Genomic DNA, 18,381 nt, shown 5'->3' with positions numbered 1-18,381 from the left:
ACTAATATTGGAATTACTGTCATAGGACTACGTAATTTCTCTGAAACATGTGGACTAGATATTTTTTGACATAAAGACATTCCCAGGACCCTTTGCCTTCTTCCTCCCCAGCCTTCCCAACCTCCATGCTTTCAAGAAGAACAAGGGTCAAGATCTTGATACTGAAATTCTGAAAGACAAAATTAAAATGAATCTTATCCAAAAAAGTTTAAAAATCTAAGTCAAATAATGATATAGATAAAAGTTTAATATGTTTTATGGTGATTGAATACTAAAAATATTTATATTAATAGTTACCTTAAAGATAATCCATTCTGTCCCTCAGTTTACAAATGGGGAAACTGGGGCACATAATGATGAAGTAGTACAGCATTGGACTCGGAATCAGAAAGACCTGAGTTCATATGCTGCCTCAGACACTTTGCTTTATAATTCTGGACAAGTCACTTGATTGCTGTCTGCCTCAGTTAACTGATATGTAAAATGGGAATAATAACATACCTCTCTCAGAATCATTGTCAGGATAAAATGAGATAAAATTTCTAAAGCACTTTGTAAACCTTCAAGCTTATTATTATTATTATTATTATTATTATTATTATTATTATTATTATTATTCCATTGCCTCACAAGCAAGTTAGAATAGTCATAACTAGAACTCAGGTCTCCTTTCTCTTAGACCAGTACTCATTCCTTGAACAGCTATAACTTATTTACATAAAAGATAAGTGGATCAGGCAGGTAGGTGATACTGTGGATAGAGCACTGGCCCTGGAGTCAGGAGGACCTGAGCTCAAATCAAGCCTCAGACACTTACTAGCTGTGTGACCCTGGGCAAGTCACTTAACCCCTATTGCCTCCCAGTAAAGAAGTAAGTAAGTGAATGAATGAATTAATGAATCAATGAAAGATAAGTATATTCATGAAATAGCAGGTTTATGCTTCATTGGGATTATGTCTGAGTAAGGATTACCTACCTAATGTTTCATTTTGGGAATACAGGAAATATTCAGAGCTATTTGAGAAAAGTAAATGAGAGTGAGAAAAAGAGTATCCTGGGGCAGTTAGGTGGCACAGTGGATAAAGCACCAGCCCTGGATTCAGGAGGACCTGAGTTCAAATGCAGCCTCAGCCACTTGACACTAGCTGTGTGACCTTGGGCAAGTCAGTTAACCCTCATTGCCCTACCAAAAAGAAAAAGAGTATCCTCCTGTGATATTGCCTTGTAGATTTAAGAAAGGAACTATGACAAAAAGATGGCCAGCATGTCAAAGGTAAGAGGACAAAGGGAAATGAACATTGTTTGGAGAAATCTGGCCATTAGCTTTGAAAAAGGGTAATGTTTTGGATTTCAGAGATCACTTCAATATGTCTCAGAGAAGAATTTTGTTCTTGTGGAGACACAACCAGAATGTGAATCAGCAGATGTGTGGATCTGAATCCTCTCCCCTGTGTTTACTGGCTATATGACCACAGTCAATTCATCTCACCTCTCTGAACCTATTTCCTCCTTCGTAAATATGGGCATGATAATTCCAGTAGTTATGAGGATTAGGTGAAAGAATGTAAATCAAATGAGATCATGTTTAGATAGATGTTGGCTAGTATGATTATCATCTCTGAAGCTCTTCCTGCCAACATATGGCATGAGGACTTCATTGATGATAGCCTTAAAATAAGTCACAACCTTAAAGAATGGTCAAAAACCAACAAACCTTTATACCTGCTACCAACTCTAAAAGAATTCACAAACAGAGAGAATGGAGCTCTTCCAATAGTGACCTCTTTGGGCTTTCTTCTTACCATCTTGATTACCTAGAAAAATCTCCAGCTCTTCACTGATATTCTGCTTATCATCATTTTCTAAAAAGAAAAAGATTAACAGGTAAATGTCTCAAGCATCCAACTATTTCACTATACTTAATATAGCATGGAACCAATGCCAGAAACAGAATTTTCTCTTGAGTCTGAGACTTTAGAAAAGGTTTTACTGTTATTGAATGGTCCTCCTGTGATCTATGTCTGAGAGCAAATAATCTGAGCAAGCACCAGACCTTGTGCTCCATCAGGGTCATATAGGCGAAGCTAAAGTCATTCCCAGAACTATGTTCTTCAAATAGGGAAACTAATACTATACAAATATCCTTCAGAGTAGTCAGGAATGTTTTCAAGTGAATTTATGACCCATCGATGGTAAGATTAGGACGCCATCTTTATCTCAAAAGGGCAGTAAATAAATGCACCATGAAAGCTCCTAGTAGTTTCTATATTTTTATTAAATGTTATTCCCATTTTACAAAATAATCTGCTTTTTAGAAATATCCTGCAAATTCATTTTCTATTCACTGGAGTCAGCCCCAAATTAAGAATGAATTAAGTGAAGGTTCCTAAAATTGTCCCCAATTGAGTATTACAGTTTCACAGAGTTGCACAAGACTTCAGAGGCCTTCTAATTCAAATCATACCTGAACAAGAATTCCATCTACTATAATATATCGAACAAGTGGTCAGCTGTTCTTTGCTTAGAGATCTCCAGCAAAGGGCCACCCACCACCTCCTAACGAAGACCATTCCACTTTGGTGTACCTAGTTGTTGGGAACTTTTTCTTACATCAAGCTAAATTTGCTTCTTTGCAAACTCCAATCCTTGTTTCCAGTTCTGCCTTCTGAGGCCAAACAAAGCATCTCTATTCCTTCTTCCACATGAAAGCCCTTCAACTACTTGGAAACAGCTATGAGGTTCTCCTTAGCTCTTCCCTTCTGCAGACTAAACATCTTCAGTTCTTTTCGCCGATTTTCCCACGGCGTGATTTCAAGGCCACCTTTGTTGTCCTCTAGACCAGGGCTTCTTAAACTTTTTCCACTCTCAACCCCTTTTTGCCCTAGAAATTTTGACCTGACCCCTGGTATATAGGTATACAAAATAGGTATGCATAACCTCTTAACTGTCACCAAAAAGCTTGTGACCCCCACATTCAGTTATGTGACCCACAGTTTAAGAAGTTTTGCTCTGGACACTCTCTGGCTCGTTAAGGTCTTTCCTAAAATATGATTCCCCTAAAAATGAATGCCTACTTCCAGTGTCTCATCAAGGTAGAATACAATTAAACTCTCACCTCTAGAGTCCCGAACACTATGAATTTCTTACACTATCCCAAGATTCCATTTATTTTTGGTGGCCATATCACTGTTGACTCATTGAGCTTGCAGTCCACTAAAATCTATTCCAGATGAATTCTTTTTTTTGGCAGGGCAATGAGGGCTAAGTGACTTGCCCAGGGTCACACAGGTAGTAAGTGTCAAGTGTCTGAGGCTGGATTTGAACTCAGGTACTCCTGAATTCAGGGCCGGTGCTTTATCCACTGCACCACCTAGCTGCCCCCCAAGATGAGTTCTTATCTAGTCATGACTCCCACATTTCATAAAGTTGATACTTTGAGCCCAGGTAGAAGAGGCTATATTTACTACTATTAAATATCAACTGATTATATTCACATCAGTGTTCTTGCCATGTCAAAATCTTTTAGATTTTTAATTGTCATCTAACATATTAGCTACCCTCCACCCCCATCAAGTTCATATAATCCACAATTTTGATATGTAACCTTTGAGATAAGGAATCCTACCAATTCTTTCTCAGAATTCTTTGAAATTCTTTGAAATTTTATCTTCTTCTAGCTCATATATCTTCATTATTTCCACAAGAAAAGCATCAGAGACTTTGTCAGATCTTTGCTACAATGTAAGTAAATTCTAGCTATAGCATTGCCCTAAACTAGTAACCCTGTCCAAAAAGGAAAATTCGTTTTCTTAGGCAGGGTCAATTCTTGATGCAGCCATTTTTGTTGTTGTTTAGCCATTTCCAGTTGCGTTTGACCCTTTGTGACTCCATTTGGGGTTTTCTTGGCAAAGACACTGGAGTGGTTTGCCATTTCCTTCTCTAGCTCGTTTTACAGATAGGGAACCTGAGGCAAACAGGGTTAAGTGACTTGCCCAGGGTCACACAGCTACTAAATGACTGAGGCCACATTTGAACAGAGGGTCTCCTAACTCTAGGGCCAGCATTCTTTCTAATGCACCAGCTGCCCCAGAAGAAGCCATGCTAGTGGCAGCAATAGCAGCTACTGCTGCTGCCGCTGCTGCTCATAATGATGATGAAGACGATGACATTTATATAGGCCTGTCAACTGTGCTAAGCGCTTCACACTCACTGAATCCTATCCTAGATGCTCACAAGTCATAGCCTTTTAACAGTCAAGAATTTTCCTAGGATTTGAAGTCAATGACTTTCCTATATTTTTTAAAAATTTATTCTCTTACTTAAAAAAAAGAAATGTCAACATTTGTCCTCCAATTAATTCTGCTGTTACTCTAACTTTTCAAATATTACTAACAGGGACCCAGCAATCACATCTGCCAATTTTTTCAGTACCCCAGGATTTAATTCAAGGTCTAGTAGTTTAAACTCATCAAAGGCAACTAGCTAGGTGTTCTTTTATTGTCTTTCTTGGATGTCACCTCTTTTCAGCTTATTATAGTCAGTGACTAACATTTAATAACTTCCAGTTCCCTAACTTTTTAAATTTCATGACTGTTATAAATAGTTGGGAAAATAAAGAAAAAGAGATCTGTCCCCCACATTTTTCTTGATTTCATATCATGCAAAAAAATCACACTTAAATCTATAAGGTAGCTGAATTGAATGAGACTTGGAAGGCAGCTGGGCATAATGCATAAAGCATTGGACTTGAGGTCTGGTAAACCTAAATTCAAATCAGACACAATAGTTGTGCCCCATTGGGTGGGGAGGTCACTTAATCTTTCCCTGCCTCAGTTTCTTTAGCTGTGAAATAGAAAAAACAATAGCACCTATATTTCAGAGTGGTTTTGAGGATGAAATGAGATGATAATACTCTAAAGCACTCTGCTCTTGTAATTTAGTTTATCCTTTGCAGAACATTTTGAAATAAGAAAATTGAGTTTTGAGACCTAATGAAGAGTATTTGACTGCTTTGGGGTGCTCAGAGAGTAGGGGGAAAAAGGAGAGATGAGAAAAGAGAGAAAGAGGGATGTTCTACTCTTTTTCAGGTGCCCTTGAACAGTTCTGAAAAATGTGTGAAACAACTAGCTCCTGGTTCCCCATACTAGAGATTTGTTTCCCTTTAATGGTATCTCAGTCAGGATTGCCACTGTTTACTTAGATAGAGGCCAGGAACACATGGATTCTAAAAAGCCCTTTCTCAACAAGTTCACACAGATTTTGCAGAATAATTCTTTGACATAAATTGGGTTTTGAGACACTGTTCATTTATTTTTGAAGTCCCATTTGTGTAATTTTGATTCCTTGTCACTCTGCAGAGACAAGAGGTTATTTGTTTTCCCTCCTGGGCTTGTTGGGCCTCCAATTTACCAGGCTTTGGAACCCTGATTTTCTGATTCTTTCTGAAGTCCCCCGGGAGCCACTTTTGTGGCAGATTCCATTTGGTTTCACAAGGCCTCAAGGCTGGGTGGGGGCAGGGGCAAACTTGGCATAGACCACAAATCTCACACATTAGGAACAATTTGTAAACTTCGAACAGAGGGAGCCAGAGTCCATCCCCAGAACAGGCTGCTCCTGTTACTGCCATTGTCTGAAAGGGATTGGTTTGCCATTTCCCAGATGACCTGCCTGTGTGTGGAGAGATGTGAAAAGTTAGAGACAAAAATGGTTTCTACAGAGTGAGGGGGAGCTTTCTTGTGCAGAAAGGAAGGAAATACCTCTGTGGGATTTTATTTTTTTCCCCTCTTCATCCAAAAAATACAAAGAGGCTCTCTGTCTTTAATGCGAATGTCGGCTTTAAATCTTTTAGGTTTGGATTAACTCTGCAAAAGAAAAAAAAATCTGACAGGCTTTCAAATATGACGCAGAAAAAAAAACTTTTTTTCCTCAATTCTTGTTCATTTGTAAAGCCAAAGGCTGGGTAGGCTGTGAATACTGGGCGCCAGTTGTTCCTTCATTCATAGTTAGCATTACAATGGTCAGAATTAACATCCTAAAACCTACATCACCACTTCTGCTATTTCACCAGCAGACATTTAGTACAAGGTGGCAAAGATGGAAAATAAACCTTTCCTGTCTTACCCAGGAAAATAAAAATGTTAGAAATGAAGCCAGGCAAACCTAATATTTTAGATTAAAATACCTAGAATTATCTTGCCTTTTTTTAATATGAAAAAAATGGCATTTCTATAGTTGTTATCTTACTATAAAGCTTCCTAGGAAACAAACCACCAACACCAATACCCCACCACCCCCTAGCCTTGATAGACATTTCCTATTACACAGTTAGTGTTGGTTTTAACAATTGAGAATGTCAGCAAACATGTCCAAGATCATGTTTTGCTTATAAAATAAAGTGACTTTTATGTGAATATTTTTCTTCTCATTTGGTTTCAGGGGTATCTGGGTGTTGTTCTGCGAAATCCATGGATTATTTATTGTTTAATTTTATTTGCAGAATTTGTTTGTTTTAGGGAACATTTTGTAATGGTTTTGACTTTATTTTTTAAAGGAATATTTTCAGTACTACTGTGCTTGGTGCAGACAGAATCTGTGCCCAGAGCTGCTTATATGTATATACTGAATCTGTTACATAGGCAATGAAAAATACCACTTCTTGGAACTAACAACTTGGATGCTTGAATATGACTGGGTATCAGTATCAGTATCAGTAGAAACTGAAAAGCAACTAGACCCTTCATAAGTTCTTTTTCAACTTCTAAATATTAGTTTGCCGCATATGAAAAGATATGTAATGATATGTCTGGTGGTGGTGCGACAAACCATAAAAACTAAATTCTTAGAAATTTTTTCATCAATTGTCTACGACGTAAGAGATTTCTTTTTCTTTTTTTATTCCTTAAAGTTGTTAGGTGGCTACTTTTTAGAGAAAGTATAATAGTATTTTTCTTAAGTGGTTTCCATTAGAATCTACAAATTTTGCTTTTTAGAAGTAATTAGACTCTAAGAAATAAATTAAGAATTTTCTGGTGCCATTGCATAGCACTATTACTTTTAATCTGTATAACCTAATTATATTTCAAAGCTATTTTTGTATTATAAATGCAGGCAACTAACGGACAGTAATTTATTAATAATAGAATCAGTTTCTTTACAATTATATTTCTGATAGAGATATTTGGCATGCGATCCCAAGACAGGTTATTTATTTTAATATAATTTGTTCTCATTTTACATTATAGTTATTTGCTTTGGCATTTGGCTTAGCCATAACAGGTGTGTTGAGAGAAGAAAACTGATTTCTCTCCAGAACCAATCAAAAAGTGACCAAATGCTTATTGTTAGTGATATCTCTATTTTCCCTACACTGTAGGGAAATTATATTACATAATTATGGTATTAAATAATTTAGCCAAATGCTAATTTAGTGATGGCATTTAGAAATCAAGTTTTATTTATTTTGTTAGAGTTGATTTTTATTTGATAATTACATTAAAAGGTGTTGGAGATGTACAAGATTTTCTGTCGAGGGTTTGGGGATTTGTTTTGGTTTGGTTTTTTTAGGTTTTAGAGTTTAAGGAAAATATTATTCAGACCTAGTGTGGGTTGTATTTGGATTCTTGTATGAAAAGAATGGAGCATGATATTCCAAGCCATTGAAAAGAAATATAGGAATGTCAAGATTTATTATCTGCCTCTAATGTTCACGATCAACAGAGAAAACTCTATTAAAAGAAATTCACATGGTAAAACATTAATACTGTTAAGAGTATTGTAGAAAAGAAAACTACTCCGAAGATTTCATGAATTAAAATTTTCTCAAATGTGGCTCTTAAATCCAAAATGGTGATCTGAATTCTTTTTATTTTATTGTAAATTAAATAATATTCAAAGTTTTTCAAGTTATTTTAAAAGTTTATTTCTTTGTTTTTATTTATTCAGGCAGCCATGCTCTTTAGTTCTGGAGTCTTCTGGATGGGGTTGTTATTTATTCCTGTGACATCTTTGCTTCTTGACATTGTATATAAAGTGTAAGTTTGTCATCTTTGATGTATATTGATTATAGACAGGAGCGTAGCTCAGGATAATTGACCTATTTCTCCAAATGCGAGGTCATCTTCAGAGCTTATTTTTCAGCAGTTTACAAGGTTCAGACATATTATGAGATTAGGAAAAAGAAAATTAAGAGAAGAAAGGGTCAACTGAGCGGCTGAACGAAGGCCACTTGTTCAGTAGAGAAACTGAACTAAAGCAGAAAGTGCACATTAACATTGAGAAGCAATGCACCGAAGAGAAGAATTACTTGGAGGTTTTTACTTAAACCATCCCAGATATAAAGGAGAATCGATGTAAGAATTCTGTTCCCTTTGAGTGCATCAGATTTCTGATGACAATATTTAGAAGGGGGAAAAGAGACTTTCTTGCTTGCCTAGAGCCTTGTCAATTTCTATTCATTATAAGAATGATTTAGAATGTTATATACTCCCACAATATAAATTTTTCACCTGATATTGTCTTCATATATTTATCAGTGTTTTTATGTTAAGCCAAAAATAGTTTTCTATAAGCAATCTGCATGATTATTTTAAGATTTTAAAGGGGGCACGACTAAGATTAATGTTTATGTAATTGTTGCTCTTTCTAAGGTGATTGTTGCACTTATAAAATCATTAGCATGGTATTAAACTGAATAGCTAGTTCTTATATTTTGACATTTTCAAGGGAATTTTCATGTGAATCTGTTTTTTAACAGAATCAAGAGAGCCACTTTTAAAACACTGGTAGATGAAGTTCAGGAGCTTGAGGCAAAATCCCAAGATCCAGGGGCTGTTGTACATGGAAAAAGGTAAAAAAAAAAATTCTTCAAGTGCACTTTTTTTTTTACATGTCTATTTATAACTCTCTGGTGCCTAACATTGTAGGAAATTGTGATATAATGTAATCAAGGCACTAAATTTTAAAAGATAACCAATAAATAAGCAAAATTAGTATTTAACAGCAACACAATACGACCTGCTGCATATTTGTTTTGAGACTCAGTATCAACAACACTTAGGTTCCACCTCTGACTTATTCTGGGTTTGTGACCTTGGGTAAGCCACTACACCTTGCAATGTCCCTGTCAATTCTCTAAAACTCTAAGTTCAGTATTTGTGCTGATCTACACTGAAAGTTGTTTTCTCATGGGAAATTCTCAAGGACCATGAAATCCCAGGTGCTATTCCCCCAAAATTCACAATTAGTCTAAATTAATTGGTTTGGTTTGGCAGAATAAATCATAGGTTTAACGATTCAAGGCACCTAATTTCTTAGGGCTCTGGGTAACTCCCAAAGACTGAAATTTCTTAGAAGATGCTGACCCATACCACACAAGAACAAGCTTCCTATCCTATAATGAAAGTACATTTCCAATCTTTAGCCTAATCCTTTACAGATTTCAGAATGGCATTACCATCTCCCACACTCTCCAGTTCTGTGATACTGGGCAAGTCACTTGACCTTTGGGTGTTCATTTTTTTACTCAGGAGCTGGTAGGTAGTCTGTCTCATAGAATTGTGAATAAAATTATTTATTAACCAAAAAAAAAATTTAAGTGACAGATATTGGTAATAATGATGGATCTCATCCATTAAGTTTCTCAGTTTTAGAAGTAACAGACTTAATATGAATACTACTTGATTTTGAGTTTTGTCCTATGGTAATCATTTAGAGAATTGGAATATGAATAGGCCCACTAAGTAAAGGTGTGCCAAAGGAAAAGTAGATTTGGCATTAAGTTATTACGAGCCACATCGACAGTCTACCCAAAAAGAGTGGCCCAAATTTCCCACTAAAAAGAAGAGGGAAAATTGATTGAGCCAATGTCTAAATGCTTTCCTACCAAAAAGAAGTATTCTGATCTGTAGCTTCTGCTGCCACTATGATGATAGCAGACCTGAACAACAATGTATTCTCCCTAAAGAAAACAAAGAATATGGGAGAAGGGGAAGGGGGGGGGGGCACTAAGGAATAAAGGAAAGGGAGGATCAGATGAAAAGTCAAAAAGAAATTGTAAGAAAAAGTCACCGGAATCAGCTATTATATCAAAGGATCTTTAAAGTAACTTGGTAATGTGATCACAAAAGCAACGGTAATCATCTTTTTAAAATAATTGCCCATAAGAATGGTGCCAAAGACTGGAATTGAGCAAATGTCCCATTTTCCAAAAAGGAGAATTTTGTACAATGTATTTATATGCTGTTCATAGAAAGGGAATTCCACATACTGCATTAAGCTTTGTATTGACACCAGATCACTAAACCAAATAGTATGTGAAGTGTTAGGGAGAAAATAAAGCACTCAGTTGGCACTAATATGGGTTCATGAAGAATGAGTTATGCCAAACAACTTCCTTTTTTTCTAAAATAAAGGGGGGGTATTAAGATAGCATATTAAAGGAATTCCATAATAAGTATCTTGTTTTCATCAAAGTATCTGACAAGGTCTGCCAAAATATCCTTTTAAACAAGATACGTGGACGGGACAGAAATACAATTAAAGGGATTCAAAACTGGTTGAATAACAACATTTAAAGAATACCAATTAACTGATTGATGTCAGCCTGGCAGGAAGTCTCTAATAGCATGCCATAGGAGTCAACCTTTGGCTGGTCCTTTTTAGTAATTTTAATAATGACTTAAAGAAGCACTTGGTAAAAATCAACTTTAAGTACTATCTAAGTTTGAGTCATTATTATCAAGAAAAAAAAGACATGCTGTGTCAAATGTACAGGTGATGGAGAAATAGGAGGAATAATGATATGAAAGATGATTAAATCAAGATTAAAAAGGAACTTGACAGGCTGGAATGTTGGGCTATTACAGCAAGATGAAATTTAATAAGTATAAATGTGAAATCAGGCTCTTAAACTCAAAAGAGTAATTATAAAAATAGTAAAGACCCGAATTTATAACAGTTTATATTTTTTAAAAGACTTGGGAATGCTAAATAATACAAGACAGTAATGTGATGGATTTAGCTACATTAGTAGAAATAGAATGTCAGGTTATTGAATATAATAGCCCCACTGGTCAGACCACATCTAATGTACTGTGTGCTCACTTCTAAAAAACTATGTTTTAAGAAGAATATTGACAAACTAAAGCATACACATCCAGAAATTGGGAAATTAGAATGATAAAGCACCTGAAAATTAGATCATGTGTAACTGTTAAAAGAACCTGAAGAAGTTTTGCCTAAAAAAGAAGACTGGAGGAACAAAGGATAAATAGATATCTTCAAGAATTTTTTAAATTGTTATATGAAAGAGGGTGGAAACATGTTTTGTGTTACAGAGGGCAGAAGAAGGAACAATGAGTAGAATTTATAAGGGCACATTTCAACCCAATATGAGGACCTTTCTCCCAGTTGGAGCTCTCCAACAATGGAATGAGATGCTTCCTGAAAAAATGGAGCTACCCTCCACTACCTGTATTCAGAGTCTAGATCACTACCAACTCAGTGATGTCCTAAAGGTGATTCCTGTGTTAGATAGGAGACTAGACTAGGTAATCTCTAATTTCCTTTCTAACCCTAATATTCTGAAATATAGAGGGAGAGGGAAGGAAAAAACAGGAGAAACTAAGAAGAAAAGGAGGAATTTGAAATGATGAAGGACATAGAGTCAGACAGAAGAACAATTGTGAAACAGACACCAGAGAGATAAAAAAGTAATGAATTAAGCAATGAATAAAGCCAGGTTTTATAATAATAGATGTTGTATTGGCATGCCATGGTTAGATGTAATTCACTTCTTTTAAGTGATATTCTAAACAAATCAGATAGATAGGAGCTCTTCCCAGTAAGGTTTAATCTCAGAGATGAGCTCTCAGATAACAGCTTAGTTATAAGGTCAGCCATAGCTATATAAAATACGACTTGTTATTCTAAACTGACTAAATATCTACTGGCTTCTCCTAGATGTCTCAGAGTTGTGGTAACATTTAAAAATGCAACTGTCATTTTTCACACTCTCAGCCTAGATTCTGCTTTCAATTATCAGTATGTATAAAACATCAAGCAAATTCTTTACTTCTGAACGTTAATGACTTGAATCAAGGCAGAACATTAATTAAAATAAACAGATGATTTTAGCCGAAATATAAATGAAACCTAATTGCTGAGTTTGCCAGTTTTAATTCCTTATTGTGGTCATAAACCAGAGTTCGGTCATCAGTCATATGTGTATGTAATATAATTAATTCATGCTTTTAAAATAAGCCTTAAGTAACTTAAGCTGGCATCAAATTCTACAAAGAAGTTTTTACAAGAAGAACTTTTTAAGAGAATTTTGAAAAGGGGGTGAATTTATTCCTTGCCTTGCCTCATAGTGATATTGCACTTGTCCCCCAAACCCTATTTTAAATTTTACCAGTTTTTTAATGTCAAAATGTGTCAACAAAAATATGATAGTCCATGTCTATCTCATAAGCTCCTCACCTAGCAGAGATATAATTCAACGTGATAGCTAAGTGAAAGATAGATATGTGGGACTAAGGTTAGTTAAATCTCAAAATTATTCCACCAAGAGTTAATACACAAACACACCATACTCCTGGCTATTCCTGGACCAGCTCATTACTACCATCTGGGTCTGGTTTAAGCCAAATGGATATCATCACAGAACTAATTGTGGACAGCAATCAACTGAGATACCATGATTCCAGAGTTTGATGTAAAAGAGAGATAGATGTGGTCATCATTTACATGTTGGAGGTTAGTTTTAATAAACTGAACAAAATGCCTTGCCAAGTGAACATAATAAAGACTATTTTAAGTTTACCAACCCACTCAATAACAAAATACGAGTTAGGGGATAATGAATTACTAACTTTACTGCATTGTCTATTGCTGGTGTATCTAAAAAAAGATATTGCTTTTCAAATAATATGTCTCTACCCTCACTTTCACTGAAAATTCTGTGCTGCTCTATTTTAATGATTATAGAAATAGTTCATCTATTTAAATGGCATTTGGGGCTGATTTTTTTATTGAATTTCATAATTTTGTGTAATACCACCTATCCACAATACCAAAGAAGACTCTAGGATATGATACAAAATCTAACATAACCTAATGTTGAGAAAGGGAATAAATGTGATAAGGGGTAGATTTATGATGATATAGGTAGAGAAAACCTTTCTTCATTTTCTGTGTTGGGTTTTTGCAGCAAAAACACAGAATTTTTATTTGTTCCTTTTTATGTATCACGTATTTTCAGTAGAGTAGAAGTTATTACTTTACAGTAAATATTGGTAACCATAAATATCCATGGCACTGAAGAGCATTTTTTAAATATAACAGAGTCCTTGTTGAAAGGCATATAAATTCTAAGTTGAAAGGTTCACTATAGGTGAAATACTAGAGAAATACCATTCCTCATCACATAATGTTTACTGTGCTCCCTCCTGTGTATGGCATTTATATTTATATGCTGTGGTAAAGAATTAACTGTTAAATCGAGACAGAACAAAAAGGCATGCATGTCAATGTTTGATATTTTACATGACAAAGTATCATTTCTGTATATGTATGTGTACACACATATGTTCTAGCTAATGTTCAACAATATGTTTATGTTCCACATTAGCTTCAGGAGTCACTTATAAACCAAAACACACTCTTACAGGATAAAAGCACCTGCTATTTTGTGATTGCATCTCTCCTGATTGAACTGGTAAATTAAATTGCTTGAACCTCAGGGAAAGGGAACAGGTTGGGTGGTGTTTTTTTTTCATTGAACATTAGCCCTTCAGGCTAATGTTTAACATTACTCAGCTAATGTGGAACATTACCTCGTTATAAACAGTTGGTTAGATGCAGTCTTCTGCTGTGAAGCTACAAAACTGTACAAATAAAAATGACTGTCTCCTATTTAGAGATCTATAATATAGAAGTTAATTTTCACATATACCTTCTAAGCACATTTATATTTTCACATTAGGACATTATATACATAGGGGAAATGCTATGAAGCCTGCCAGAAATGTGTTTGATAAGGAAGTTGTGGCATGATGTATTTGAAATTGCCCTACCTTGTTATTGTCTAGTCATTTCAGCCTAAAACTCCAGAGGCTTCCCACCACCCCCATTGCCAGTGGTTCTGCTAACAAAATTAGACCACCTGCTGCTAAAGCTGCCTATTTCCTCAAAGCAGTTACATATTTTAGGATCCCACAGAGTCCTGAAACCTGTAATGTTATATCATTTAAAGAGTAGTTATTGTCAGAAAAGTGACTATGTAAAAATGACACCTTCTTCTTCCCCATAACTGTTTATTCCATTGAAAAACACAAATTTTACTACTCTTTGCAAAACTAATGTGGTTATGCATGAAGTTTGTTTCTTGCACTGATGTACCTATTTCCAATAATAATGTGGAATTTTCTTTTGGTTCTAACTAAGAAGGACTTTAACACTCAGCACTTTTGAAATAATGCTTTTCCTGTTTCTATTCAGTTGTTTCAGTAGTGTCTGACTTCATGGCCCCATTTGGGGTTTTCTTGGCAAAGATACTGGAGTGGTTTGCCATTTCCTTCTCCAACATGTGTAAAAGATAACTACTCCCCCAAACTTTAATACCATCCTATAGATATTTTGTTTATTGTAATTGATCATATGCCTGATTACAAGATTTGCATTCTCCAGTGGTCCCTACTTTCAATAGTCATCATATAGATATAATTTCTTTTGATTTCTAAAAGAATTGGGGCAAAATATAACATTTGTTTATAGCAGCCTAATTGAAACCTCTGTAGAAGCCCTATTCCAGAGTTTCATTGGAGTGTGGTGGTAACACAGATTCTCAGTGATGATGAGAGTCATTGAGAGAGTCTAGTCAAAAGGGCTTCAAGTCTGGCTTTAAAAACAAACTGTTTCATCTGTATAACAACCAAGTGAGATTCATCACCAGAATGTTAATTGGCCAACAGGTAGGAATATTTTTTGTTTGTGTCTATTCACTAAATGGATAAAAAATCCAAAAATGACCTTTAACTCTGTGCTCCTTTACATCCCCACAGTAATCAAGGAGTGAGGAGTAAATTAGAGGAAAGGATCGAGTATTAATGCTTCCTCAGTTATTGGGTTATCTAGGTGGAATTTTTGTTGTTCATTCTATTTTAGTCGTATGCAACTCTTCATGACCCCATTTGGCAAAGATATGGGAGCATTTTGCCATTTCTTTATCTACCTCATTTTACAGATGAGGAACTGAAGCAAACAGGGCTAAGTGACACAAGGTCACACAGCTAATAAGTGTCTGAAGCCAGATTTGAACTCAGGAAGATGAGTTTTCCTGATTCCAAGCCCAGTTCTCTATCTGCTGTGCTACTTAGCTGCCCAAGGAGTAGAATTAGGCTATTACAATTAGTCATTTAACTTTATATTTTTAATTTCCCATTGTTTTGCAAAATCCTGGGAGAAAGACTAAAGAAAGAATTGAACTATATCCATTTTGAAATTCTCTGTAAATGAAATCAGAAGACCTAAACATGTTGCAGCTAAGTGAAAGGTTTCTTAAGTATTTTCCTTGGTGAGACTAGTAAAGGAATTGGAAGAATTGGGCTTATCATGAACCCAAAGGACAATGAGAAACATTGGCTACCTGGTTATATCACCTTGCATTGCTCACACTAAATGTTGGAAGACAGACCACTGTAAATATGATTAGAGATTATATACAAAAATATATATTCCCTATACCTTTCAGTCTGTTATGTGACTATGAAGATGGGGGGGTCTGAATTAGAAACTCATCCATGAAAGCCTGCCTATTCCCTTCTAACGTTTTCATCAAGGATACTCTTGATGCATGCAGAAATAATACTAGCCAATATAGAGTATTTACAAAGAAACATGGAACACAATTACACAGGATGAACAGGCATTAAAAAAAAAGCAGTGGTAAAAGGTGAAAGATTTATGCGATCTGAAGAGACCCTGGGCAAGTCACTTAACCCCAGTTGCCTCACACACACAAAAAAAAAAGCAGTGATCTACACTGGTAGAGGAACTACCCATATCATTATCTGCCTAGAACATCTACAAGCCTACTATATCTATCAATCTGTAAGGGCCTAAAATTCTAGCTGTGATGTCTAAAATCTAATGAGTGGTCGCCTTAAATTAGAAGGGCCAATTTTCATTCTCAAAGAAGAGAGAACTGACTCCATTATAAAGCTAGGGCATATTGGTAATCTTAGTCATCAAAATAACATGAGTGCTTTTCAATTCAAGAAATATTATTCCTTGTGGCATGCTTTCAGTAATTACATGATTAATTATATGAAGTTTTTGTTAGAAAGACTACTATGAAAATGTGTTAAAAATAAATATTTCCCTTTGCTGTATTATAGTTCATAATTCTTTCCAAAATAGTTTGAACTTCACATTTTAGAAATAAAATTGTAGGGGGCAGCTAGGTGGCACAGTAGCACTGGCCCTGGATTCAGGAGTACCTGAGTTCAAATCCAGCCTCAGACACTTGACACTTACTAGCTGTGTGACCCTGGGCAAGTCACTTAACTCCCATTGCCCCGCAAAAAAACCAAATAAATAAAATTGTAAAGAAATTTTCTGTTACTATATCCCGGTAATATCTGAATTATTCTGACTGGGGAGCTATATACAATATTTACATAGTGTTGATTTCTCTTCTTTATATAAATGTAACATCCTCAGGGATTTTTTTATATTTCCCAAATCATAATTTTGTACCCTAAATGGCAATATGAAAAAATATGGTTAATAATTAAGGGTTTTTGCCCCCAGCCAACATGATATGTTTAGAATATTCTTTATTGTAGAGTACGTTTTGAATCTAATAACTCAATTAACAGTGTCTGAATTCTTCAGCTGTAGGTAATATGTAGTGATCTTTACTGTTTTCCCATTTATAAAATGAAGAGATTGGACTAGCAGACTTCCAAAGGCCTTCCCAAATCATAAGTCTATGGTTCTATAGTGTACTTGTATAACTGACATAACCTAAAACACACAAGCAACTGATTCATCTTTATTCCTCTCCTAAGAAGATGTTACCCACAGTAGAAAATGTTTCATGATTTTCTGGTGTTCAAATATAAAATGAAGAAATGCCCCAGAAGGAAAAAGCAATTGTTTACATTATTATTATCTCTTATGCTCAAGATTTCCAAGTGACTCATTGTGCCTGGTGTGGGACAAATTGATTTAAGAACTCTTTGCAGGTATATCTTGAGCCCTAATTAGTAAATTAAGAAGAAACATTGAAAATCATCTTGGACTTTTTTTCCCCCAGTACTTTTATCTCCATCCACCTACCTTAAATAAGTACAGGAAATTGAAAGAAAAGTTTCTTTTGACTGGATTATTGGGTACAGTATTCTTCAAATATGGAAACAGAGCCTAAGATGAGGTATATGATATAAACTGGGATTATATGAATCATCTTTTTTAAAAAAGCAAAATCAGTAGATTACAAATTTCTTAAAGAAATACTTTGTTTACAGTTTGTATATTTATTCTACTGGCCCCTTGGTTAAACTCATATCACTTGCATATTTCATTAATATATAGTTGTGTGTTTGACATGTTTGCATTTTCTTGGTAGCCTAACAGAAAGAGCACAACTTTTGAAGAATGTCTTTAAGAAAAATCATGTGAACTTGTACCGTTCTGAATCTTTGCAACAAAACCTGCTCCGTAAGTGTTTATTTTTAATTAGCATTTTTCCTTTTTTAAAAAAAGTATATCTTGGCATGATTCTATCACAGCAGTAACTATTGCTTAAATAAGGTTTCTATGGCATTATGCTATCTGAAAATCAGTGCCTGATACAAAAATTTGTATATGATATCACTGCAAAATAGAGCATATAATTAAGATATCCAAAGATTTCTTTAGCCTAGTAGTCTAAATTTATCTTTATACTGTAGCTATAAAAAGTAAGAAATCAACAAAACAAACAATAAAATGTTGTTTTTCTTAGTCCTTTGCCACATTTCACAAAATGTTGCAGTGGTAAAGTAAATACTTTGGATAAAAGGTATTTTTTACTTGGTCTGTTTTACAAAAGGAGTAGAGAGCTTACATTAAACAAAATATAATCTATTTTTCTTTTATTCATAAATATACAGACACTTGTAAAATTGGTTAGGTACTTCTACCTCTAATATTACAAGGATGTAAAAATAAGCACTATTATTTAAAATTGTATCATCAGACCCAAGGTAAATTTCTCATACATGTTGTTAATGCTTAGTTTTTTTAACTAGCTTGGTGTCATTTGCACGTCCGCTCTGTGTGTGTGTGTGTGTGTGTGTGTGTGTGTGTGTGTTGCTAACTTTTTTCTTTTTTACTAC

General features: G+C 35.1%; 1 protein-coding gene across 3 annotated transcripts in view; it reads left to right on the top strand.

The window, feature by feature from the left end:
* Positions 1-18,381, top strand: part of ATP8A1 (ATPase phospholipid transporting 8A1) — a 295,356-nt gene that overhangs the window by 273,537 nt on the left and 3,438 nt on the right. For all 3 annotated transcript variants that reach the window (XM_043970049.1, XM_043970048.1, XM_043970047.1), the window contains 3 exons: positions 7,943-8,031; positions 8,754-8,846; positions 17,631-17,722. In XM_043970049.1, coding sequence (XP_043825984.1) covers positions 7,943-8,031; positions 8,754-8,846; positions 17,631-17,722 — 274 coding nt within the window. The remainder of the gene's footprint in view (positions 1-7,942; positions 8,032-8,753; positions 8,847-17,630; positions 17,723-18,381) is intronic.

The sequence above is a fragment of the Dromiciops gliroides genome, chromosome 6, assembly GCF_019393635.1.
Source record: "Dromiciops gliroides isolate mDroGli1 chromosome 6, mDroGli1.pri, whole genome shotgun sequence".
NCBI classification, from domain to species: domain Eukaryota; kingdom Metazoa; phylum Chordata; class Mammalia; order Microbiotheria; family Microbiotheriidae; genus Dromiciops; species Dromiciops gliroides.
Note: the sequence above shows the minus strand (reverse complement) of the source record. Positions and strands in the feature narration are given on the sequence as shown.